Source organism: Haliotis cracherodii, unplaced genomic scaffold, assembly GCF_022045235.1.
Source record: "Haliotis cracherodii isolate W230 unplaced genomic scaffold, xgHalCrac1.p SCAF_3, whole genome shotgun sequence".
Classification (NCBI taxonomy): domain Eukaryota; kingdom Metazoa; phylum Mollusca; class Gastropoda; order Lepetellida; family Haliotidae; genus Haliotis; species Haliotis cracherodii.
Window position 1 is genome coordinate 39,871,501 of NW_027266286.1, and position 25,256 is coordinate 39,896,756.

A 25,256-nucleotide genomic window follows, 5' to 3' on the forward strand; every position below is an offset into this window, starting at 1 on the left:
AAAAATGACATCTATATTGATCACTGACTATCACTTTTGCAGGTCAGATCCATGGGTAAGTCTGTGCAACAGTGTGTGTCCAGGGAGACGTCTGCTCTAGCTTCAGGTCAGCATCGGAATCTCCTAATGAAACATCCCCACAATCTGCTCGTGAAACCAACAGTTTCAGTTATACCAATGGGAATAAATGCAAATCAGAGACCTAGGACAACCTTCAGACCAATTGAACCGATACTGCCGTTTTCACAGATGTTAAAAGGTTCTGCTGGAGAGCACAGACCAACAGTTACAGCAACAACAGGAGCTAAGGTTCAGGGTGTCATCAAGGATCCGGACAAACTGATGGACATGACTTACTACCTTCAGAGAGTCCTTGCCTGGAACCCTTTGTGGCTGGAAGAACAATGTAAGTGAAACTTCTCTTGTTTTCCAAACCTAGAAAGTGTCTCTAATTCAGTACACTGAAGAGGCCTGTTGCTATTACTCTCCAGGTAAACCTGAGTTTGCTGGCCACCCTCCCCCAATCCTGAAGCCTGAAGAATGTGTATATCCCCTACTGGAGAGCTACACCAGTCTGGAGGACTATCAGACCATCATGACCAGACTGCTGCTTATGGAGACCTGGGACATGGTGAGTTTCAACTTACATTGGCTTGTACTTATCAGAGACCTTGGACACAATGTTTTAATTGTTTGAGACAGTATAGCCTTTGGTCTCTGTTATATAAAGCAGTCTGTGCCGAAGATGTTTGATGTTACTAGCCCGGAAGTGGCTCTAAGCATAATGTTTAGTTGAATTTAGTGTTATTGTGTGGATTGTTATTAGCTGAGCTTACTAGACTGAACTAGACTTGTGTTTCGGACAAGTGGCTAACATCACCGACTGAAACAGTAATTCCTTTACTCACCTATCAGGGACCCATTCCCATGCACCATGCACTTCTTGCCAGTCCAACATATATCTCCACGATCACTGAAACTTGTAGTTGTGTCATCTTGCAGATATTCAAGGAGTGGAAACAAAAGAAAGTAAAGACAGTGACAAATGTTATGTTTCTCAGTGTGGACATCTGTAGCAAGCAGGACAAGGGTGGACTCAGCAAATTCATCTGGCAAGGTCAGTGGAGCTGGGATACATCTGCAACAGTATCATTCAAGCCCATTTGCTCTGCTGTTTATAATGTACTCTTGTTTTGTTGTAAATGACAGGGGTTTTATCAAGTTTAGTATACACGTCCTAAAGGTTGGGGCCTTAGTTACCTAATGTCTGTCATCTGTTCATGTTATGATCTCTAGAGATCAAATTGTCCAACATGGTGTGCAGTTGTAGGACAGTTAACCATTGTTAACCTGGTAACAAAGTAACTTTCAATGAATAATGATGATAATACTTTAACAAGATCGGTTACATATTTCTGTCATGCCACTGTCAAAAACTTCCATCTTTGGTACCAACATGATAAATGGTACAAGTTCAATTAAATGTCTGAATAAGTGCAATTCAGCATTTTGAGCACTTTATCATCTAATTATATCATGTCACCAAAGCAGGCAAGGTTATCAGTGAAAGGTGAGCTTCTGTACCAGTAGCACTGTTTGTGACTGCAGGTGTGCTGACGAGGGAGCAGTACCGCCGCGGCCAGTACCCCATGGAAGGAGACCTGTTGGGGATGAATGTGTGGGGGTCACCACTGCCAGCTCAGAAGGATGCTGCTACCAGGGCCCCAGCCCAGCCAACATGGAAGCCCTTCATGGGATATGTGGAGAGGATGAATGTCAGACCCTGTGACAATGCCTATAATCTCTTCCGAACATACCCTCTACTCAGTAAGTCTGTAAGGGGAACGCCGGGGTCAGATCAATGTTGAATGTCTCCAAAACATACCCAGTAAATACAGTTGTGAATAACTTTTTTCTTGAAAATGTTCTCTTGCAAGAACACAGGTTACTTCACCACAGACTGGGTATTACCTTCATCTAATGACAACAGCACACATCTTTTATCAGAGACATGTTTTAGCTCTAATGTCTTGTCTGGCCAGAATCCTGTGTTGAGAAGTTGAGCGGTGAGCTGCATCTCCTGACTCTGACGGCACTGGGGCGGTACCGCAAGTTTAAACCCATCAGTGACAGGCTGATGACGCTGGAGGTGAGACAGTAGATTCCCTCACCAGATGATGATGAGGCCCAGGGAGGACTCAATACATGTGAATAATCTGCTAGTTATGTTGAAGCCCTGGCTGCTTGTTTTCTTGCTCTCGTGAAAGTCCAATGTCATTGTGCTGAATGCCATTAACTGAATAAGGTATCAATGACATTAAGTAATACGTTACCACTGTTATACCGAGGCTGTTGTCTCCCACAACTGCTCATACAGCGAGAGATCTCAATTACCTCATGCAGCACGTGCCTAGCCACCTATGTTGTCATGTAACACCCTTCACTCTTGTCTCTTCGCTTGCCCTAGCAAGACGTTTTGTGACTGTTCTCCAGCGTCCCTCTTACGGTCATGTTTTTCACCTCCTGCCAATCCTTTGGTGATATTTATTACTGTTTCTTAGTCCTAAGTAAACTGTAATTTACGGGGCGTTTTTTATAAGGAGCTAGGCGCCTTTTTTTCCGCTACTAACGGGGTGTGGCGTCGGCATTTATGTCTTCCATCCACCTTTAGTAGTATATATTGGTGTTTTTTTGCATCACCTATTAATATATATATAATTCTATTATATGTTTTTTTATGTATTCGCATTTATTGTTTGTTTTTCTTCGGAAAATATCCGTTTTGTGAATATGTTTGGTGTGTGTGTTGTAACCATGTTTTGTTTTTTGTTCAAAGAACAATGTCGGACATGGAATTGGACATTTTATCCAGCACACCTGCTACTCCTGTAAACAGGCGCTGTGTGGCCTGTCAAGTTTCTGTCTTCTCGGGATCCTCAGGATCGTTGCCCGTGGTGTCAGGTTCCTTGCGAGGACACCCGGTGCACCCAGTGTGAGGGTCTGGGGCCGGAGGACTTTGAGCGATACAGGCGCTACCCGCGCTCTGCTATCACCCCTGAGGTGGCCGGTTCGTCTTGTCGGGCGCCCCTTGCGGGCACTACCTCCACAACGGCGGATCCCCTGGCGGCTCTTGGGCTGTCTGGGGATTCCGTCGCGGCCTTATTGTCTCAACTGGTGGACTACGAACTGGCGGCCTTATCTCAGGATAAGGCCCTGGTTGTTCCGGCCCCAGCCCCTCCAGAGTGGATGCTCAACCCAGTAGTGTTTCAGTGGCTGTGCGAACGTTTGGGTCGTCTGATGGTCCACCTGTTCGCAACCAGGTTCAACAATCAACTCCCGTTGTTTGTATCGCCAGTCCCGGACCCGAGGGCCATCAATCACGATGCTCTCGCGTTAGACTGGACGGGCATGGACGATTATGCTTACCCGCCAACCACTCATTCTAAGCCGGTTCCGAGGAGTTCGCTGTCGAATGTTACTGATCGCGCCAATGTGGCCGAACAGATCGTGGTACCCCCGACTTGCTGGCCCCAGTCACGCAGTCACAACTTCCTCTGCCTGTGAGACTGGATCTCCTGATCCACCCTCACACCTGTCAACTTCATCCAAACGCAGGGCAGTTCAATCTGCACGTAAGGATGTTGTCACCGAACGGCTGAGGAGTAAAGGTTTTCTCGTCGGGCGTCTCGGGCATACGTTAGTATGCATCGTGATTCTACCCAGAAGGTGTATAATGCACGCTGGGCTATTTTCACGAAGTGGTGTTGTAAACATCACATTCATTTGCCAGAAAAGGTATCTGTGCAGGATATTGCTCGTTTCATGTCTCACTTACGAGAGACCCTGAAACTCCTCGGGGGTTCTATTGCCAACTATGTCTCCTCCGTTGCTACGGTACGGGACGTTGCTATGGGTACCAGTCTCTCAAAAGAGCCGGTGATTCGGGGTATTATCAAGGGTTTCAAACAGCAAGATCTTAAGAAATGTCGCTTTCGGGCTCCTGCCTGGGATCTTTCCCTGGTGTTGAAATCGCTTAAGGAAGCTCCGTATGAACCCTTGAAAAATGCTTTGTTTCGGCATGTGACTTGGAAAACAGCATTTCTCCTCTCCTTTGCCACGGCGGCACGTGTGTCTGAAATTCACGCACTCGATGTCACCAAGGTACAATTTGATAAGGGCGACGAAGGAGAGGTCCGCCTGGGCCTGCTCATGGGCTTCGTCGCTAAGAATCAGAAATTTGGCCAAACGGAGAGAGAATTCACTGTAAGATCACTCAAAGAAATCTTACATCCTGCTGATACCGAGGACAGAGCGCTGTGTCCGGTTAGGGCCCTTAAGTATTTTCTTAAGGCTTCGGATGAACGCAGACAAGGGTGTGACCGTCTGTTTATATCGTGTAACCCTAATCGGACTGCTGACATAACTCGCAACTCGATTACATTATGGCTTCGTTCTGTCATCAATCGGGCGTACCGGGCTCGGGGGTTACTGGTTGCGGGGTCAAACCCGCATGAGATCAGGGCGCTAGCAGCAACTTTTGCCCTACACTCCAATATATCTGTTCACAGAATATTGCGGGGTTGTTACTGGCGTTCTGACTCGGTTTTTGCCAATCATTACCTCAGAAAGGTCTCTGATGAAGACGTGAAGGGTGTGCACCGTCTTGGGCCGCTGATCGCGGCACAAGCAGTCATCTAAGGGGTGTGCCCAGCGCAATTCCGAACTCCTCAGGCTTCAGGTGGTCAATTTGGGTCGATTCCAATGTTCCCACAGCAGTGGGTACGGGAGTGGGGGTCCCGCAAGCCAGCGCGCTCATCCACAGGTGAGTGCGGCTTTCTGTGTGTTTCCTTATTTGAATTGTCAATTATATACTTAATTGTCTGTCGTGTATTCCAACCTTGTAATGCATGCTTTCAGATATTGAATTTAGGTCATGTGCGTATTACATACGCTTAAGTAGGCTTGTTCTTGGGATTTAAGGTCCGAATGAAATTAATTTCCCTCTTTCTGACTGTTTCACCTGATCTAAGATTTAGCTCACACGGATACTGTGTTTTCTTCCGCTGCGGCAAAGAAATACCTATCCAGTGGGGCGGTTCAGAGTCACCAATCGTTGGCAAGACGATTGAGCCTTCCGGTATGCGCTTGACAGTGCTTTGGTATCCCTATATGGTAACGCCAAGCTAGGATCATGCGCATCGAGTGCTTCCTCCTTGTTGTGTACTTCCGCTGGTCGGAAGGAACACGAGCAGTCAGGTTCGGGTTGTAGGTGCTCCCCACCACCTACTGTGGTAATCAGCCTTGGTATAACAAGTGGTAACGTATTACTTAATGTAATTTGTAGAATATTCCTATTTGGAATATTCTATAGTAATACGTTACCACTGGGCTGCTGCCTGCCCGTCCGTCCCCTGAGCACTTGCTCTCGCTAGAGACAAGAGTGAAGGGTGTCACATGACAGCATGGGTGACTAGGCACGTGCTGCATGAGGTAATTGAGATCTCTGTGGAAGATTTGGCTATAAGAGCAGTTGTGGGAGACAACAGCCTCGGTATAACAGTGGTAACGTATTACTTATAGAATATTCCAAATAGGAAAATTCTACAATGTTCATACAACATTAATTAATTAAATCAATTAGATCAGGAGGGTAACTTTAAAGAAAATTATTATTTTTTACTTATCCTGCATTACTCCTTAATTCATAATACTGCTTGTTCTTGACAGAGAAAAGAGCTGTGTGAAGGTCTTTGCTTGAAGAAGTTGCTCCAACTAGCTGAGAGGCCAACCCTATCACGCAGCTCCCACATGACCAAAGGAAGTGACGTCACGGATCCTCACATTACTCTTGTCACTTGATGAGAGAAGACCTGTTTTTTCTTCTTGTAACATAAAACTGGTTCAAACCCTTATGTGTTTGCTATTTGAGTTAATGTTGTTTTGTCTTTGTGTTGTGCCTACGATTTGTATTTTGTACACTCTATGTTTGATAAACATGTGCATAACTGGTGTTTTCTCAAAAGAAAACATAATGCCAGGTGTCTTGTTGTTCCAAGTAGCCATCTTGAATATTTTACGTAGCCAGCAGTTAGTGAACTGGTTTGCGTTCTATATTCTTTTTGCTTGGTACCCCACGATTGGCGTATCCTTGCAAGTATTGTTTGTTTTGTTGTATGTTGTCTTACGTTTGTCGTAATATTTGTTTCATAAACCCACACAGTGGGATAAACAAATTATAGCATACATTATCGGGTGGGGACGCATTGTGATTTTACACTGCCACATTGCAGATATCATGCCCTCCTGCTCAAAGTGCCGGGGTAATAAGTTGGCGTGGGATCCCCAACCACTGTGCCTTATTGTACATCTCAATGCTTTCTGGGTCACCGATGTCAAGACTGTTTACTGCTTTCACCCACAGCTTTCAGTCAGTACCTCTGTGTGTGTAAAAAACTCAGAACACAGCAGGCCAGGAAACGGGCGCACGATGTCAGACTGCTCCGAGAATTCGCCTACAAGATCAGCCATCTTGGATGCCTTACCCCCAACCTCAACTTGATGTCGGACCCCACAGTCGCAGTCTCCACCCAGAGCACTTTGACGACCACAACAGCGTATATCTTTATGGCGGTGACCACTTTGACGCCCGGCATGGTGCTCACATACCAGACGACGCCTATACCTATATTACGGCACAGACGCCCATGATAGACACCTCTTTCCTCCAGTACATTCAGTACTTACAGGCCACACAGCCGTTGATGCCAGCGCCTTCACAGAGCGCCTCCCATAGGCGCCTCCCATAGCGCCTCCCATAGCGCCTCTGCAGACGCCTCCTCAAGCACCCTTTCAGCTGACACCTATCTACGCAGCGCCCATACAGACACCCGCGCCTCTGCCTCCGCCACATCGGCCGACCTCACAGACACCTTCTACTTCTCGTCACTCCGCGGACTCGGCTTCCCCAAGTACGTCTTCACATCAGAGTGACAGCAGATCTCCTCGACAGGGTAAAAAATCTAGGAGCCGCTCCCCGGTTCGCAGACGCTTCAGTGGCTATCGATCCGACTCCTCAGAGGGCGCCTTCATCCCTTGCTATGACAACACCCCAACGGACGGTGAATCCCACCTGGGTTTTGACCAAGACACAGACTGGCTGGCAGACAGATTGGAGGCAATCGCTCCCTCGCCCGGCCTAGAGGTCGATAGCATGTCGGCCATTCTTGCGGACCCAACCTCGATCCCTCCTGACCCACTGATCAGAGACATGATCTCAGCTCTGGATGAGGACTTCAGTAAGCTGTCACCCACGTAATAGACAAGATGACTTCCCAGTCCACTCTCTTCAAGTTACGGACCATGCTCACTCCTTAGATGAGGACATGCTCCACGTGACGGGATCGAACGGCTCCACCTCAGTCCGAGTTTCCGACAGCAAACTCGCCTACGTGGAAACCGAGATTCGCCACACGCATCGAACTCACTACCACTAGAGGCCTTGGGTACCTTGCCTTGTTGAATTGGGAACAAGAGTTCAAGAGAAACGTTTTCCGTCAACCTTGGTCCGGCTCTGACCTTTTTAATGGACAGATATCCAACACACACTCCCGGGTCTCAGCCTTCGCCCGTGATGAGGCTGCTTTCAAGGCCCTGGCCAGGGTGTCGCAGCCAGCTTTGCTAAGGCTTCCCAGTTTGGCTCCTAACAGCCACGACGCAACACTCTCCAGACTCGGAGGCAGGGCTCCACCTCAACCTCTTGGGGCAGAGGCAAGGGGAAAAGAAAGTCCTCGGGCACATACCAGTCCTGTTGCGGCTTCCCCAAGGGAGGTAACGCCAACCGCAGGGACCTCAAGTGATAGCTTATAGACAACCCGCCACTTACGTCATCACCCATAGTGGACACTTACCCCCCCACCCAACAGCAGATAATGAGCCGGAACATCACGCCGCTGCTAGACAAGAAAGCCATAGAGGTTGTAAACGCCATAACACCGGGATTCTACTCACTTGTCTTCCTTGTCCCCAAGAAAGACTTGGACAAACACAGGATGATCCACAACCTCGCTGCTTTCAACAAACGCTACCTGGCGCGTCCACCTTATTTCAGGATGCAATCCCGGATCCAGGCACAGGAGGTGCTCATCAGCTTGGATATAGAGGATGCCTACCTACATGTCCCTATACATCCCGACGACCAGAAATTCCTCTGCTTCATCTTCATGGGAGTCCATCACCAATGGGCAGTCCTCCCATTTGGAATTTCTTCGGCTATTCACATGGCTTATCAAGCCGATAGCCTCGTACCTCCATTGCCGGCGTACACAGACGACTGCCTACTGACCATCTGGACCCGGTCACTCTACTCCGCCACAGGGACTTCAGCCTCTGGCTCCTACACCATCTTGGGTGGAAGATCAACCTCAGGAAGTCAGAGTTGACACCTCCAAGCGCCTTCAGTTCAACGGGGGGCTCTTCCACACGGACCTCGATCTCATCTCTGTACTCAGAGAATGGTGGGAGCGCATGCAGGTGCACCTGACTTCAGCTCTCCACCTACCAAGCACTCTGCGTCAATGGCAAGTCCTCCTGGGCCTCCTAACCTCAGCGCAGGACTTGACCTCCAACTGCGCCCAGTTCAGATGTTCCTGGTGCCCTACATCAGGCGCCAGGACCCCTCTGTATCCCCTCTGCAATTATCTTGGCCATCGCTCACTGGAAGCAGGCCCTCAGACACGCCCGGCTCTCCATCTTGACAGACAACATCACTGTCGTATGGTGCCTTTGGAACCAGGGAACGACTCATTCGACTTCGCTCCTTCATATAACATATTCATGCATGACATACTCTCATCTTACCACATATCAATACTTTGTTTACATGCTTGTTCTTTTGTACCACCGCCGTTGGTTTGGAGAATAAACTGTTAAACTGTTAAACAGGCGTTCCGATTGTTGCACCTGGTGGATCATCTGAGGATCCAGTTCCAGGTCCACCACCTGGCGGATGCCCTGTTTCAGCCACAGTGGCTCCCACAGAGTGGAAACCTCACCCAGACGCCGCACTCTTGTTTGTCGAGACCACGGTCTCCCCAACATAGACCTATTCGCCACCAGCCAGAACTACCAGATCCCCACCTACTTATCTCCGGTCCCGGATCCACTGGCTTGGGCAGTCGACGCTTTCAGTGTCCCCTGGGAAGGACTAAAAGCATACACTTTTCCGCCACCTGTACTCCTTCCCAAAGTGGTCCAGAAGATCAGATCGACATGGAACCTCGATCTGACTTTGGTCGAGCCACTCGAAAGGTCGTCATTCTACAATCTGACAAAAGTCTTCCTACTGGTGCTCGCAACAGTAGCCCGTGTCAATGAGCTACACGCCCTAGACGTCACACGGGCCTGCTTTGAACAGGGAGCACAAGTAGCTGTGCAACTGGGCCTGTGCTGGGACTTCATTGCAAAGAATCAGCTCCCAGGCCAGCCCAATAGATCATTCCTCATCCCCTCCTTTCATCGATTGTGGGCGTGGAAGATGAACTAGAGCTCCGTCTATGTCCGGATAGTGCGCTTCATTGCTACATCCGACGATCCAAGGTACGCCATCGACAACGACAACGCTTCTTCGTATCGGTATCTGCGACCTCGCGAGCGGAAGTCAGACGCCCTCTGGCTACAAGCCATCATCCTCCACACGGGCTGGAGACGAAGTTTCCCATACATGGAGTGGTCACCTGATGCCGACCACACAGCCGAGGATGGGCTGAGGGAGTTGAAGGTTCCCATACATGGAGTGGTCACCTGAAGCTGACCATACAGCCAAGTATTGGCTAGGGAACAGAGTCTGGAAATAAGATGAAAGTCCACATCTGAAGGTATGCCCTCCTCCGGTTCCATCCGATAAAGATGCATTAAGGAGTAATGCAAGATAAGTAAAAAATCTAGTAAAATCATAGATATTTTTTTATATTTGTATACTTATCCTGCATTACTGTGTCTAAACTTTAGACTCTAAAGGTACCCACCCATCGCAGATCTACCTCCCCACGATGCCTTCATATGTTCCGAACTCCAGAATAATGTGAGGATCCGTGACGTCAATTCCTTTGGTCACGTGGGAGCTGCATGATGGGTTGGCCTCTCAGCTAGTTGGAGCAACTTCTTCAAGCAAAGACCTTCACACAGCTCTTTTCTCTGTCAAGAACAAGCAGCGATAAGCATTAAGGAGTAATGCAGGATAAGTATACAAATATGAAAATATCTAGGATTTTAATAGATTTGTTATTATGTGATGTTGGTGAGTACGCTGTGTGTGACATGGCGTTATGTAGTGCTGTCTGTGGCATGGTGTCAATGTAGTGCTGTGTGTGGCATGGTGTCATATGGCGAGTGCTATGGGTGTCATGTGGTGAGTACTGTGGGTGTCATTGTGTCATGTAGTGAGTGTGCTATGGGTGTCATGTGTTGAGTGTGCTATCGGTGTCATGTGGTGCGTGTGCTATGGGTGCCATTCTGTCATGTGGTGAGTGTGCTATTGGTGTCATGTGGTGAGTGTGCTATGGGTGTCATGTGGTGAGTGTGCTATGGGTGTCATGTGGTGAGTGCTATGGGTGTCATGTGGTGAGTGTGCTATGGGTGTCATGTGGTGAGTGTGCTATGGGTGTCATGTGGTGAGTGCTATGGGTGTCATGTGGTGAGTGTGCTGTGGTGTCATGTGGTGAGTGTGCTATGGGTGTCATGTGGTGAGTGTGCTATGGATATCATGTGGTGAGTGTGCTATGGTGTCATGTGGTAAGTGTGCTATGGTGTCATGTGGTGAGTGTGCTATGGGTGTCATGTGAGTGTGCTATGGTGTCGTGGTGAGTGTGCTTTTGGTGTTATGGTGTCATGTAGTGTGTGTACTATGGTGTCGTGGTGTCATGTGGTGAGTGTGCTGTGGGAGTCGTGTGGTGACTGTGCTGTGGGTGTCATGTGGTGACTGTGCTGTGGTTGTCATGTGGTGAGTGTGCTATGGGTGTCATGTGGTGAGTGTGCTATGGGTATCATGTGGTGAGTGTGCTATGGTGTCATGTGGTGAGTGTGCTATGGGTGTCATGTGGTGAGTGTGCTATGGTGTCGTGGTGAGTGTGCTTTTGGTGTTATGGTGTCATGTAGTGTGTGTACTATGGTGACGTGGTGTCATGTGGTGAGTGTGCTGTGGGATTCGTGTGGTGACTGTGCTGTGAGTGTCATGTGGTGAGTGTGCTATGGGTGTCATGTGGTGAGTGTGCTATGGGTGTCATGTGGTGAGTGTGCTGTGGGTGTCATGTGGTGACTGTGCTGTGGGTGTCATGTGGTGAGTGTGCTATGGGTGTCATGTGGTGAGTGTGCTATGGGTGTCATGTGGTGAGTGTGCTATGGGAGTCATGTGGTTAGTGTGCTGTGGGTGTCATGTGGTGAGTGTGCTATGGGTGATGTGTCATTTTGTTGTGGGTAGAGTGCTGTTGGTGACATTTTGTCATGTTGTCGTTGTTGTTGCAGCCTCTGTGTTCACTGGTCAGCAGTCGACGGCAGTTCCAGGGACTCACGTACCTGCCCCGCAGTCCACTGCTTAGGGACATCCTGCACCCAAGCAGCCAGAGAGTCTTCCACCAAGATACACATAAGCCTGACCCAACTCTGCTGGTAGGAAACCAATGAATTTTTAAACATATCCTATCTCATACTATGCATTTCTTCGATCCTAAATGGAAACGTGCTTGAACAAGGTTTCCATCTTCTATAAACAAATCACCCGAACCCATCCCAGCATCACCACTCAAACAAACAGGTCACACACTGTAATCCTTCACGACCTGATCACATGATTACCCCTTCCACAGCATTCCTTTTCCCATCGCCACTCTGTAGAGGTGTGTATTGAATCTTAGAGAATCCTATTTGGTGTTTTTTGAATGAGCTTCCTCCTCCTTGATAGCTACACAATTATTAGAAGAGGATGGGAACAGAATGCGATACACACTCAGTCTGTACAATGTCTAAACAGCTGATCCACATGATCGTGGCCGTTGCCTTCCAGACAACAAGTGTTCCCAATGTTCCAACTTCTCAGAGGAAGCCTTTGGTCTATACCTACGCAAGTGTCAGAAACTTAACATTGACCGTCAGTTTAAATCTGGCAATGCTGAGGATGGGCCTTCGTCTTCTAAGAAGCCCAAACACATCACCAAGCCAGCTGTCCCCTCCACTGTAACAGCTGTGAAACCACCTGCATCTACCATCCCCTACCTGTGGGTCGAGAAGATGGTCTCTGGCACTTTTCTCCCCAAACGAACCAGCCATCTGTCCCCAGTGTGTCTGTGCCCACATCTACACTAGAACAACCTATCATAACGGATGTCCACACGATCATGTCGAAGGACAGTTCGTCTCACTCAGTCCAAACAGTTCCTTCATCGTGAAGAATCAGCTTCCGGGACAGACAGACTTTTTGTTTTTATACCCCCGACAAAATGTCAGGGGTATATAGTTATACCAAGGTTCCGTCCGTCCAAAAACTTAGTACATATAATCTGTGTCATTTGGAGGGGTGCAGTCAAAAGAAAAAAAATGTTTTTATTAATTTTCCATTTTTTTATGAATTTTTCAAACCCTAACCCTATCCTCGCTATTTAATTTGAAACTACTGACACTCTAGGCGGGGTATTAGATGAGCCACGCTCATTTTTTTTCTTGTCCATCCAGTCATTGGTGTCCATTCTCAACCCAGATGACCATGAAGACATCACCTTATGCCCGTTCAAATGCTCCTCATCTACCTCGAGACTGCTTGGCCACTTATGCGTGCCTGCAAGCAGCTCTTCATCCCTCTTTCTACAGGGACCACCATGGAAGTCTCCCATACAACAGTCTCATTTTGGCTCCATTCAACTATACTTCAGGCCTACACCATCGCTGAATTGTCTTCATCTACGACATCCAGTCCACATGAGAGGAGAGCTGTCACCTCTACCTTACCTTACACAGCAATTGTACCCAGTCCGCCATCATGGATGGTTGTTGTTTGGAAGTCTGATACGGACTTGGCTTCCCACTATCTATGTGACATCTCCATCACTGATGTTCAGGGCCTCCACCAAGGTCATGTTTATCTGGGTTCCCAGACTGAGTACCCAATGGTAGGGTGATCAACCTCGTCTGTAGAGACTCCGGTCTCCAGCATCGAAGTCACCACAAGGCTTGGACATTTCGACCGTGTCCCCAACCTTTACCTGCCCAGCTCTGCCTTGTGCACATGTTTCGGTACTGCTTTGAAGATGCTTTTGTGGATGTTGTTGATCAGTAGAACTAATTGGCTGGAGACCCCTTCCAGATTGATTCTAAGTTGTAAGCTGAAAAGATCTCTATACACAGCTATGTGGTTGTTCATGTAACGATGTCCTACATCATTTTATTCCTGATCTCATGTTGTTACGTTTTTAACTGAAAACTTTTTTAAAGCACATTTCCACATAAGGATCGAAAGAAGGAAAAATTGCATAGTGTGAGATTGGATAAGTATTACAAATATAAAATTTACCGTTCTTAAGATGACAAGGAACAATCACAGACTTCTGCATATTGCCTTCATCACAAAATAGTGTATGTGTATAGACTAGGCCACCTTTGAAATAGTGTTATTATCAAAAGTCAGCATTTTAGCAAATGCATAATTCTATCATGTAGTCTATCATGTCTATAGTGAGCAATTATGAAGAAAAAATTGGGGGATTTGGTAATGATTCTGTTTGTAGAAATGTTACAACCAGTCGCAGGCGGAGGCAATCAGCGCAGTGTGCCGGGCGGTGCAGGAGCCGAGACACATGCCGCGGATCTGTCTGCTGCAGGGACCACCAGGCACAGGCAAGACTCACACTATCACTGGTATCATCACCAAGATTCTACAGGTACCACTGCCATCACATACAAACATACCACTCACAAACAGGTGCAACTAGTACTCTTGATTTGGGTCTCATATAGACAATTCATCACAAGTGGTTTTTTTAATGGGAAATATCAACCTCGACTTAGTTAGTTGGTATTCATTGATATTCATATACATGTATATAAATACTGATTAACGAGACGAGGTTGATATTTCCCATATTAAAAAACATGAGTGATGAATTCTATATATCATTTTTGCATTATTTTTTCCCTTTTAAGAAATAAATCCATGTGAATTAACATCAGATACATGTCAAAATCTTACATATAGATTGTGTGTAGTGATACATGTTTCCATTGACGTGTGAAGTTACTGTGAACTAAAATAAACAACCTCTTAACTTCTTCATGGCATATTCGTTCGCTGTGAAAAAAATGTTCTTCGAATCATTTTAAACAAAATACTTGCACAGTTTTGCAGAATAATAGAAACTTAAATAACGGTAACAACAACAGGAGGAGAGGTCAGAGTATGCTTTGGTCGGTGTTACTGTCACTGTCACTTTCAATGACTGTCCCTTTCTTTTGACTGGAACTGGGCTTGGAGGTTTAACGAGATTAATCGTTATGTTTCCACCAGCAATGTTGCCAGCAAACATAGTGTTGACACCACCAGAAACATTAATAATTTGAGACTGCTGACTGTTGTCTCATGGCGATATTGGGCCGCTCTGCATGATGGGAGTTTCATCAACAAGCTGGGATGTCACAGTGTGGGATGGAGTTTTTCGCGAAATAATGTTGGATATTTGCTTGTGCTGGTCAGGATTAATGTGGCAGTAATTGTTCACAGAGTGGATGTTATTGTGACCTGTTATCTGAATTATTTGAATTGGCGGAACATTATTGTCATTCAACCTTTGCACAAGTTGTTACGTGCGAGTTCTTGTTTAGTGAGTTCTTTAGATGTTTAGAGACTGGCGGCATCGCACATGTTTTTTATGAGTCAGGAAAGTTTGTTTTTCCCAATACGATGGTGGATAAACCACCGATCACCAGGTTAAGGCATGCCTACAGTGTGCGTGCTGGTGTAAACATTGGTAAAAGGGATCATCAGCTCGACAGAAGTTGAGTGGACGCGTGGAGGCATGCAACTTATACACCTGCACAGGGCACCGAGAGGGATCAGCAAAATTAGACCACATTTTGGAGGCTTACGTCGTGACAGTCACGAGGATTCTCACCGGACCTATTCTTTTCTTGTCTCGTGGACAGTTCAAAATATTCTTGGTCTCCATGAACATGCAAGGTGATGTCGCCCCAACACATGTTGTAATGATCACTGACACCTCTTAAACCAACATGGATGGTGTTGTAGAGCCTTAGACAGTTTATTATGCTCATTGGATTATTGATTCCAATTGATCCGGACTGCCACAGGAACTCGATCACTTAATCACCAATGGGGTCAGCTCTCCATTGTAAGTTTCTCCCCTTTTAGTTTCATTTCTGACTTTTAGAAAGTTATCAAACTTTTTCAAATCATACAAAGATTTCTTGGCTGTATTTTTGTTTTGATTGTCTAGGATCACGCCATAGATCATACCGCCCTCAACAGCCACAAATTTACCTTGGGCAACTTTAGGCTTTGAGTTGTCGTCTGATTCGCCGTGTTCGAAGATGGTGTTTCAGTGACAAAACGTTGGTCACAGTGAAATTTTTTATAATCTTCCTTCATCACAGTCAAATTCAAATTTGGGACCATCAAACTGTAACCTGTAATATCCATTTGTCAACACGGATATCACTGTAGCAGTTCCCCTTTCATCTATTAAAACATTGTCTCCATCATCAAAGGTATCCATGTTGTTTGTAAACACCTGCTCACGTGCACCAGCAGAAAAAGTCCCACTTCCAGCTATCTAATTTGCAGTGACACTACTGTCTTCCACACAATCCTATTGTCGATAAGGTCGATCGTTCCTCTTCTCATCTTACCTATCGATTCAATTCCTGAGGTGTGATTGATGGTTTTGATGAAGTGTGAAAAGACATACCAAGCTGGCTTTCCTTTCGTCCATGTGAGATAGTGATACCCCTGTTTGGCTGGATTCCGTTTTTGATTCATACATTCTATTGTCTGGCTTTATAACATACACTCCTATGTATGAACATGTTACTCATATTGTGCCCCACTTCATGTGTTTCCTCTGTTCACGTATCAGGGTCACAACATTTTGGAGTGTTTCTCCCTTTTCCACACGCTGTGTCTTATGACAGTAGACAGTGTTACCTGATATGGTTCTGTGTCGCTGTTTGGCTCCAGCTTCCTCGTGTATATCCTACAGTGTTACCTGATATGGTTCTGTGTCACTGTTTGGCTCCAGCTTCCTCGTGTATATCCTACAGTGTTACCTGATATGGTTCTGTGTCACTGTTTGGCTCCAGCTTCCTCGTGTATATCCTACAGTGTTACCTGATATGGTTCTGTGACACTGTTTGGCTCCAGCTTCCTCGTGTTTATCCTACAGTGTTACCTGATATGGTTCTGTGTCACTGTTTGGCTCCAGCTTCCTCGTGTATATCCTACAGTGTTACCTGATATGGTTCTGTGACACTGTTTGGCTCCAGCTTCCTCGTGTTTATCCTACAGTGATACCTGATATGGTTCTGTGTCACTGTTTGGCTCCAGCTTCCTCGTGTATATCCTACAGTGTTACCTGATATGGTTCTGTGTCACTGTTTGGCTCCAGCTTCCTCGTGTATATCCTACAGTGTTACCTGATATGGTTCTGTGTCACTGTTTGGCTCCAGCTTCCTTGTGTATATCCTACAGTGTTACCTGATATGGTTCTGTGTCGCTGTTTGGCTCCAGCTTCCTCGTGTATATCCTACAGTGTTACCTGATATGGTTCTGTGTCGCTGTTTGGCTCCAGCTTCCTCGTGTATATCCTACAGTGTTACCTGATATGGTTCTGTGTCGCTGTTTGGCTCCAGCTTCCTCGTGTATATCCTACAGTGTTACCTGATATGGTTCTGTGTCGCTGTTTGGCTCCAGCTTCCTCGTGTATATCCTACAGTGTTACCTGATATGGTTCTGTGTCGCTGTTTGGCTCCAGCTTCCTCGTGTATATCCTACAGTGTTACCTGATATGGTTCTGTGTCGCTGTTTGGCTCCAGCTTCCTCGTGTATATCCTACAGTGTTACCTGATATGGTTCTGTGTCACTGTTTGGCTCCAGCTTCCTCGTGTATATCCTACAGTGTTACCTGATATGGTTCTGTGACACTGTTTGGCTCCAGCTTCCTCGTGTTTATCCTACAGTGTTACCTGATATGGTTCTGTGTCACTGTTTGGCTCCAGCTTCCTCGTGTATATCCTACAGTGTTACCTGATATGGTTCTGTGTCACTGTTTGGCTCCAGCTTCCTCGTGTATATCCTACAGTGTTACCTGATATGGTTCTGTGTCGCTGTTTGGCTCCAGCTTCCTCGTGTATATCCTACAGTGTTACCTGATATGGTTCTGTGTCACTGTTTGGCTCCAGCTTCCTCGTGTATATCCTACAGTGTTACCTGATATGGTTCTGTGTCACTGTTTGGCTCCAGCTTCCTCGTGTATATCCTACAGTGTTACCTGATATGGTTCTGTGTCACTGTTTGGCTCCAGCTTCCTCGTGTATATCCTACAGTGTTACCTGATATGGTTCTGTGACACTGTTTGGCTCCAGCTTCCTCGTGTTTATCCTACAGTGTTACCTGATATGGTTCTGTGTCACTGTTTGGCTCCAGCTTCCTCGTGTTTATCCTACAGTATTACCTGATATGGTTCTGTGTCACTGTTTGGCTCCAGCTTCCTCGTGTATATCCTACAGTGTTACCTGATATGGTTCTGTGTCACTGTTTGGCTCCAGCTTCCTCGTGTATATCCTACAGTGTTACCTGATATGGTTCTGTGTCAATGTTTGGCTCCAGCTTCCTCGTGTTTATCCTACAGTGTTACCTGATATGGTTCTGTGTCACTGTTTGGCTCCAGCTTCCTCGTGTATATCCTACAGTGTTACCTGATATGGTTCTGTGTCACTGTTTGGCTCCAGCTTCCTCGTGTATATCCTACAGTGTTACCTGATATGGCTCTGTGTCGCTGTTTGGCTCCAGCTTCCTCGTGTATATCCTACAGTGTTACCTGATATGGTTCTGTGACACTGTTTGGCTCCAGCTTCCTCGTGTATATCCTACAGTGTTACCTGATATGGTTCTGTGTCACTGTTTGGCTCCAGCTTCCTCGTGTATATCCTACAGTGTTACCTGATATGGTTCTGTGTCGCTGTTTGGCTCCAGCTTCCTTGTGTATATCCTACAGTGTTACCTGATATGGTTCTGTGTCACTGTTTGACTCCAGCTTCCTCGTGTATATCCTACAGTGTTACCTGATATGGTTCTGTGACACTGTTTGGCTCCAGCTTCCTCGTGTATATCCTACAGTGTTACCTGATATGGTTCTGTGTCACTGTTTGGCTCCAGCTTCCTCCTGTTTATCCTACTGTTGTTGCCTTTATAGACTAGGGATTTGCGGCCCACCTTCCATCAGTAGGATGAATGCATAATGTAATATAGGATAAGTTTAAAAATTTGTAAATTTTAAATAACTTGTATATTTATGATACCTAATATCCTGTCTCACATGCTGTATGCCCACCCATTAATCCAGGCATCACAACTCTTCTAGCCTGTTAGCTCTAGAAAGAGAATGTGTTGGCTGAGGAAAGCACCTGTTCAACGCGTGTTGGTCGACCGACATGAAAAACGTGCATGACCCAGATTGTTGGGAGTTGACCATGGTGATGCTATGTGTGTTTGGTTGAATTGTTTTTTAGTGGCTGGAAACATTTCTTTAGGCACATTTCCACTTAATAAAAAATGGGCCATGCATAGTGTGAGATAGAATAAGTATTATTAATATACAATTTGTTGTACATTTTACACTTTTAGAGTTAGCAATGCTGTCAACATGATCAAATGAAAACTTTTTCTATTGAAAATGCTACTGCTTATTCACTTCATTGGAAGGTGTAGAAATAATTTAAAGAATCATTAGGTTTAGTACTAAACATAATATCACTTGTACTATGACATACTTTTTGTGATTTTTATGCACATATTTAAAAGTCCAGGGTAACTATAACTTTATCTGCTTGGTAACATAGCTAGAAGTAAAGGACTTTCAGTTTAAAAGTTGTACTGCATTAGGCATTTGTTTTTCCAACTGGAAGTCGTCCAAACTTTGTTATCAAGAGAGGTGGAGGTATTAGTCATTCTGTTTCAAAATTGTAATGCACAGGTGTGATGTCATTGAACTTGGATGGGACTGCTTCATTTTTTGCATGTAATGCAAAACCTTTCTAGTTATTTTTTTCATTTATTTCTAGGACAGCAAGGGTCAGTGTTGTGTCTGTCTGTGTACACCTTCGAATGGAGCAGCAGATGAACTGATGAGGAGACTCGTAGCTCTACGTAGTGGTGAGTACATGTAGGTGCAGTCTGTACACCTTTGAATGAGCTGCAGATGAACTGATGAGGAGACTTGTAGCTCTACGTAGTGGTCAGTACATGTAGGTGCAGTCTGTACACCATCAAATGGAGCTGGAGATGAACTGATGAGGAGACTCGTAGCTCTACGTAGTGGTCAGTACATGTAGGTGCAGTCTGTACACCATCGAATGGAGCTGCAGATTAACTGATGAGACTTGTAGCTCATCAATAAGCTGCCGATGAAGGTAGTGAAGTGTCTGTGATAACTCCTTTTTTAATCATACATTCCATGTGTGTTTGAAGGTGGAGGCCAGTGTACATCAATGAGACTGGTGCGGTTTGGAAAGGTGAACAGTATCCATTCTGATGTCCAGGAGTATTCTTATGATGAGCTGGTCAACACAGAGCGAGCTAAAGGTACCAGGCTTATTAGTATCTCTACACAGGACACTAAAGGGTTAAGGTGGCTTGTAAAAGGACAAATATCGGAACAGGGAAGTTTTCTCCAAGTATTATCAATATGTGGAGTTACAGTCAGTGCTGGAACTAGTGAACTCCAGTTTGCCTTTAAGAAGATGCAGAGATTTGCTTTTCATATGTACAGTAATGTTACTTCACATCTGTATGTAACACAACTGGCAACGAAAAGATTCACCTATAACAAAACCAAATGTCTCTTACAGCCCCCAGTTCATCTTGGTTTACCAATCGCCTGTATTACCATATTAATATATTTCAGTATGAAGGCCACAGGCCCATGCACACTATACATGCATGGAATTAATATGGCATGGTGGTACAAAAACAATTGGTTAATTGTAATGTAAATTGCAATTACGATTCTAGTAGTCAAGAGCATAAAATCATGGCATGTTTGATATATTTTCCACATAAACACAAGAGATGAAGACAAGGTTTCAGTATTTATAACTGGAGTGAATAACTCATACTTTACATTAAAAACAAAAGATTTACAAAAGGAAAGAAATTTAATTTTCCAGCAGCGCCCTTCTTCCAATAATTTCATGAGTTTGTGATACTCCTATGAATGTTAAAGATCTTCTTTGATCCTTTTGTCTTAGTAGTTAAAAACAAATCTACCTTCAGTGGCCACACCAAAATCTTGTATGGAATGTTCCAAAACATCCCATTTATACCAACCCCATAATTCCCTTGAATACAAAACCTGTATTACATCATAGCTATACATTCAGCATTTTTGCTGTCCTCACCATAAAATCTCAAAACTTTAAACTGATATTTTCAACTATTTCTAATATTCTTGAGATAGTAAGAAAACGTGCAATTCTATGAATAACAACTTCTGGTTCATTGCATATAGCGACGTTTTGATGTAGATTGTTACCCCGTAATCAAGTTGAAGTGATAACAGCTTGATAACAGTGTAAGAATCTACATCAAAATGTCACGTAGTGCAGTTAACTGGCAGTTGTTATCCATAAGGTTGTACGTTTTCTTTCTTATTCATCAACTCCTAGAATGCCAATCAAACAGTTAGTGTTGAGGGAGATAGTATTTATGCATTGAGCACAGGCTAGGCCGCTAACATGGACGGATCCAGGGAGAATGGTCACAGGAAGACAAGGCTGTTCACATCAACTGTCCATAGGCAGGGAGGGACGAGGTCAGAGAATTTACTGAAGGAGGTTACAATTTTGTTCAGATCGGCAGATTGGATCAACTGCAGAGTGGAAAGTCAACACATACCGGGGAAATTCCTGGAGGAACAAGATGATTTTGACAGAATGGTCCCTTCACCCAGATGTGTTCAAATGGATAACAATGACTTTGGACACACATCCTGACCTTTTTGCTGCCTGTCTAAACCACAAGCTCCCTGTTTATATCAGCCCGGTACCAGACCCTCAAGTTCTCTGCGGACGTTTTATTCTAGAACTGGAAGGGACTATTCGCTTACGCATTCCTTCCTTGCTCTGTCCTTGGTCTCTCCTAGACAGAGTAATGAAGAAGGTGGAGGAGACTGACTGCGTCATCATTCAGATAGCTCTGGCTAGGTCCAACAGAGCATGGAACCCAAGACTATTCCCACTTCTAATGGCATGACCTCTCAAACTGTTGGAACGTCCTCCATTACCTCCGCCTCCATGCCTGGAAACTATCAGATGGAAAAGGCAGGCTTCCGGATTTTCCAAGTCTGCTTCTGCAACAGTGGTATGATCTTGGAGACCTTCTTTTTCAGCCATATGTATTAGATGGTGGAAGTTCTGCCAATGGCAGAGAGCAGAACGATTGGGATAATAACAATTGCCACAACAGAAGAAGGAATTCCAGCTTGGCACTGTTGAGGACTACAGGTCAGCCGTAACATCTGTTCCCCAACAAGACAGGGTCTCAGCTCAGTAGGTTCTCACCCAGTACTTTTTCGTCTTATGAGAGCTTTTCAACAAGAAGACATCAAAGTTTGTTTCCTGAATGGAATCTATCCATTGTTCTATCAGCCCTTTAGAACCGCCAAATGAGTGTCAGAGTTACATGCCATTGATTTTTCCACGCTCACTCACAATCAGGATTACTGTGTCCAGAAAGAGCTTTCAAGTTCCACCTTACAGCCACTGAAGGTCATAGAAAGTGCAGGAGATGACTGATCTTATCCTGAAAGCCTTTGTCAGATAGGGACATCACTAAGGCTACAGTAGCAGGACAGTTATCAACAAGCTCAACTATCAATTCACACTCACAGTAACTGCAGATCCAAGCCTTAGCTACAAACTTGGTTTCTTGGAACTCAGTATCCATAGAGCAGGTCGTATCAAGCTGTCAATGGAGTTCACGTTAACACCTTCACAAACTTCTACTTACATGATATCCAAGCAGATCTGGAACCAGCTTGTGGGACCCCGAGGCTGTAGTGTGTCAGTAGCTCCTGCCCCTTTTCTCCGGAGAAACGGGGAGGTTAGGGGTGTCCAGGATTTCAGCAGACTACAAACCTTATGAGGTAAATTAGCCTTTTTGGTCATATGTGAACCAGGGTAGGCAGACCATAGGTTAACAGCTGGACTCACATTATTACATGTGGCAATGATCTACGGCTAGATGGTATTGGCACCAGTATGGAATGTCGTCAAGCTAACTGTGTCCACAGAGAACCAGAGGTGACACCAGGGCAGGAAAGGATGTTTTCAGAACAGGAAATGGCATCATCAAGAGTGTAAGTGATGTCATCTAAGCTGGAAATGACATCAGTTTGTACAGGTAGTGAAGCTACAGCAATGCCAATATCATGGTTTTCAAGAGAAATATCAGGTTTTTGTGCATTTACTTGTCACTTTCTTCATGTACTATCTGTCACTGCTGTCAGCTATCTGGGATGACTAGATTCCAGGTCTCACCTTTCCCTCTGATGTATTCTTGCTATGATGGAATTGAGGTAGTGTATTCAAAGGAATTGTCAAAACAATAGTTATCATTGTGTATAATTCTAAGAATACTATCTCTATTATGTCAGGAATTAGTCCCTCCAACCTCATGCAGGATGTTTGGTTATTTGAAAGAAGTGACGTTTTCCCACCTTGCACATACGCAGATGATCTATTAGATAGCTGGCCGAGAAGAGTGGCGACAGTTGTAAATCTTAAGATTTTATATGGCGAGGACAGCCAAAATGGAGGATTTATGGCCATGATGTAATAGAGGTAGTATTCTTAGAATGCTACACAATGATAAATATTGTTTGATAGCTCAAGAGTACTATACAATAGAATAGGTTTATTTGAGAATCAAACATTTTGAAGACAATTGTAGGTGCAAGACTTTTCTGATTCAACTGCTACTGTTTCATGGGAAGAAGTGCCCCACTTTGTACAGAATTTTGATAAAGAATCTATTTTCTTTTGAAAGCTAATAACAGATAAAAAGAAAAAGTCCTCAGCATATAAAAATGAGCTTGATAAGAAAAATGTAAAAAATAACAACAAATTACCAGGGATGTGAAATCTCCGTGGAAACGAGGAAAATCATGTTTTTTAAAACAGTAGTCCTCGGGAAAAGTCATCTTCCGCGTAAAAATGAAATTAAAAAATGGAAAAAAAACAATCCGAAATATATGATCGAAAACTGGACAACTATCTCGGATTGTCTTGTTTTCGATCAGAGCTTTCACCTGCATAGGTTTTCGGACATCATTTTTCTATCACGAATACTTGCACTATAACATGGGGTGTGGCGTCACACAGAAATTGTAAATACTCAGGGTCAGCTGATGGCTTGTTTTTAAGATAAGTTGTCTTTTAGTCTGTAAGTGAATGAGATGTTTTACAGTTGTTCATGTGATTAGCGAGAAAACTATGAATGTTTCTTCAGCGTCCAAAACCCCATAACATGGGGATATATGTTGTATTAATGTCTTATGTTTGCAATGGAGTTTTGTTTTTTTCTTCAAAAGGTAAGTTTTTTTTCAATATGTTTCAACATGGGGAAAGGGTGAGACACTGCACGCTTGTGACAGTTGTCCTTGTGTCTGGGGGATGGGGGTTGAAGTTTATGGCAGTATTGCTCCCAGACCTGGAGGGTAGCCAGGGGTGCGAAAGCTATGCCCGATTTTTTAAAAGTACTGATTTAACTTCAAAATTTTACTGCAACTTGTTTATTTGACTTATTGACTTTTGCCATTGACTTATTACATTTCTTGGTGTGAATGTTGTCCAAACTGCACGAAATTGCTTAAAATGCAATCAAATGTTTAAAAAAATTCTAGGGGGGCATGCCACCAGACCCCCCTAGACTTTTCCTCTTTTTTCGGGAAAACCTCTTCACATCCCTGAATTACCTCGTCCACCATATAAGCATAACTCTTCTTGAAGTTGGCTGATAAGCATACTAAATAGAAATGGACCTTATATACAATTGATGAAAGCCATTTGGACATATACAAATATTCTGAAATATTAACCCTGGATAGTTTTACAGCGGCTGTTTTACTGTATATGTCAAATAGTATTCATCAATGTGTGATATTGTAGTGTTATCTTGGTTTCCTTCAGAGGAGAAACGTAAAAGAGACAACAATTCATCTCTGCCAGACAGTGTCCGTCAGGAGCAACATCAACTTCGAAAACGGATTGAGAAAATTCAGAAGGAGCTTGATGACATCAGTAGATCAGGAAACAAAATACAGGTACAGGCTAGGTGTGTCAGCAGCAGGACCTTGGTAGATCAGGGAACTACATCTACAGGCTAGGTGTGTTAGCAGCAGGACCTTGGTAGATCAGGGAACTACATCTACAGGCTAGGTGTGTTAGCAGCAGGACCTTGGTAGATCAGGGAACTACATCTACAGGCAAGGTGTGTTAGCAGCAGGACCTTGGTAGATCAGGGAACTACATCTACAGGCTAGGTGTGTTAGCAGCAGGACCTTGGTAGATCAGGGAACTACAGCTACAGGCTAGGTGTGTTAGCAGCAGGACCTTGGTAGATCAGGGAACTACAGCTACAGGCTAGGTGTGTTAGCAGCAGAACTTTGGTAGGTCAGGGAACTGCATCTACAGGCTAGGTGTGTTAGCAGCAGAACTGGACATTCTTAATACAAAGATTGAACAGGTTGTAGGGGCCTGCAGATTCAGTTCATTACATCGAAGGATGGCTGCATCAACATCCACGTTATGAAATCTGATCATATATTTCAATGTTTCTGCTACAAGTACATCATTTTAAGAATATGTATTTTGAAACATGTTTGTATATGACAGAATATGTTTATTCAACAACAAAAACTGCAGACACTATTTCCTTTTTGAAATAATGTTTGTATATCTAGAGTAACAGCACATGCATGTTTTGTGCA

General features: G+C 44.8%; 1 protein-coding gene across 2 annotated transcripts in view; it reads left to right on the forward strand.

The window, feature by feature from the left end:
* Window positions 1-25,256, forward strand: part of LOC139473631 (uncharacterized) — a 56,404-nt gene that overhangs the window by 16,949 nt on the left and 14,199 nt on the right. For both annotated transcript variants that reach the window (XM_071256305.1, XM_071256306.1), the window contains exons 4-13: window positions 43-406; window positions 492-631; window positions 1,003-1,117; window positions 1,609-1,827; window positions 2,043-2,149; window positions 11,518-11,661; window positions 13,770-13,922; window positions 19,333-19,423; window positions 19,739-19,852; window positions 24,457-24,590. In XM_071256305.1, coding sequence (XP_071112406.1) covers window positions 43-406; window positions 492-631; window positions 1,003-1,117; window positions 1,609-1,827; window positions 2,043-2,149; window positions 11,518-11,661; window positions 13,770-13,922; window positions 19,333-19,423; window positions 19,739-19,852; window positions 24,457-24,590 — 1,581 coding nt within the window. The remainder of the gene's footprint in view (window positions 1-42; window positions 407-491; window positions 632-1,002; window positions 1,118-1,608; window positions 1,828-2,042; window positions 2,150-11,517; window positions 11,662-13,769; window positions 13,923-19,332; window positions 19,424-19,738; window positions 19,853-24,456; window positions 24,591-25,256) is intronic.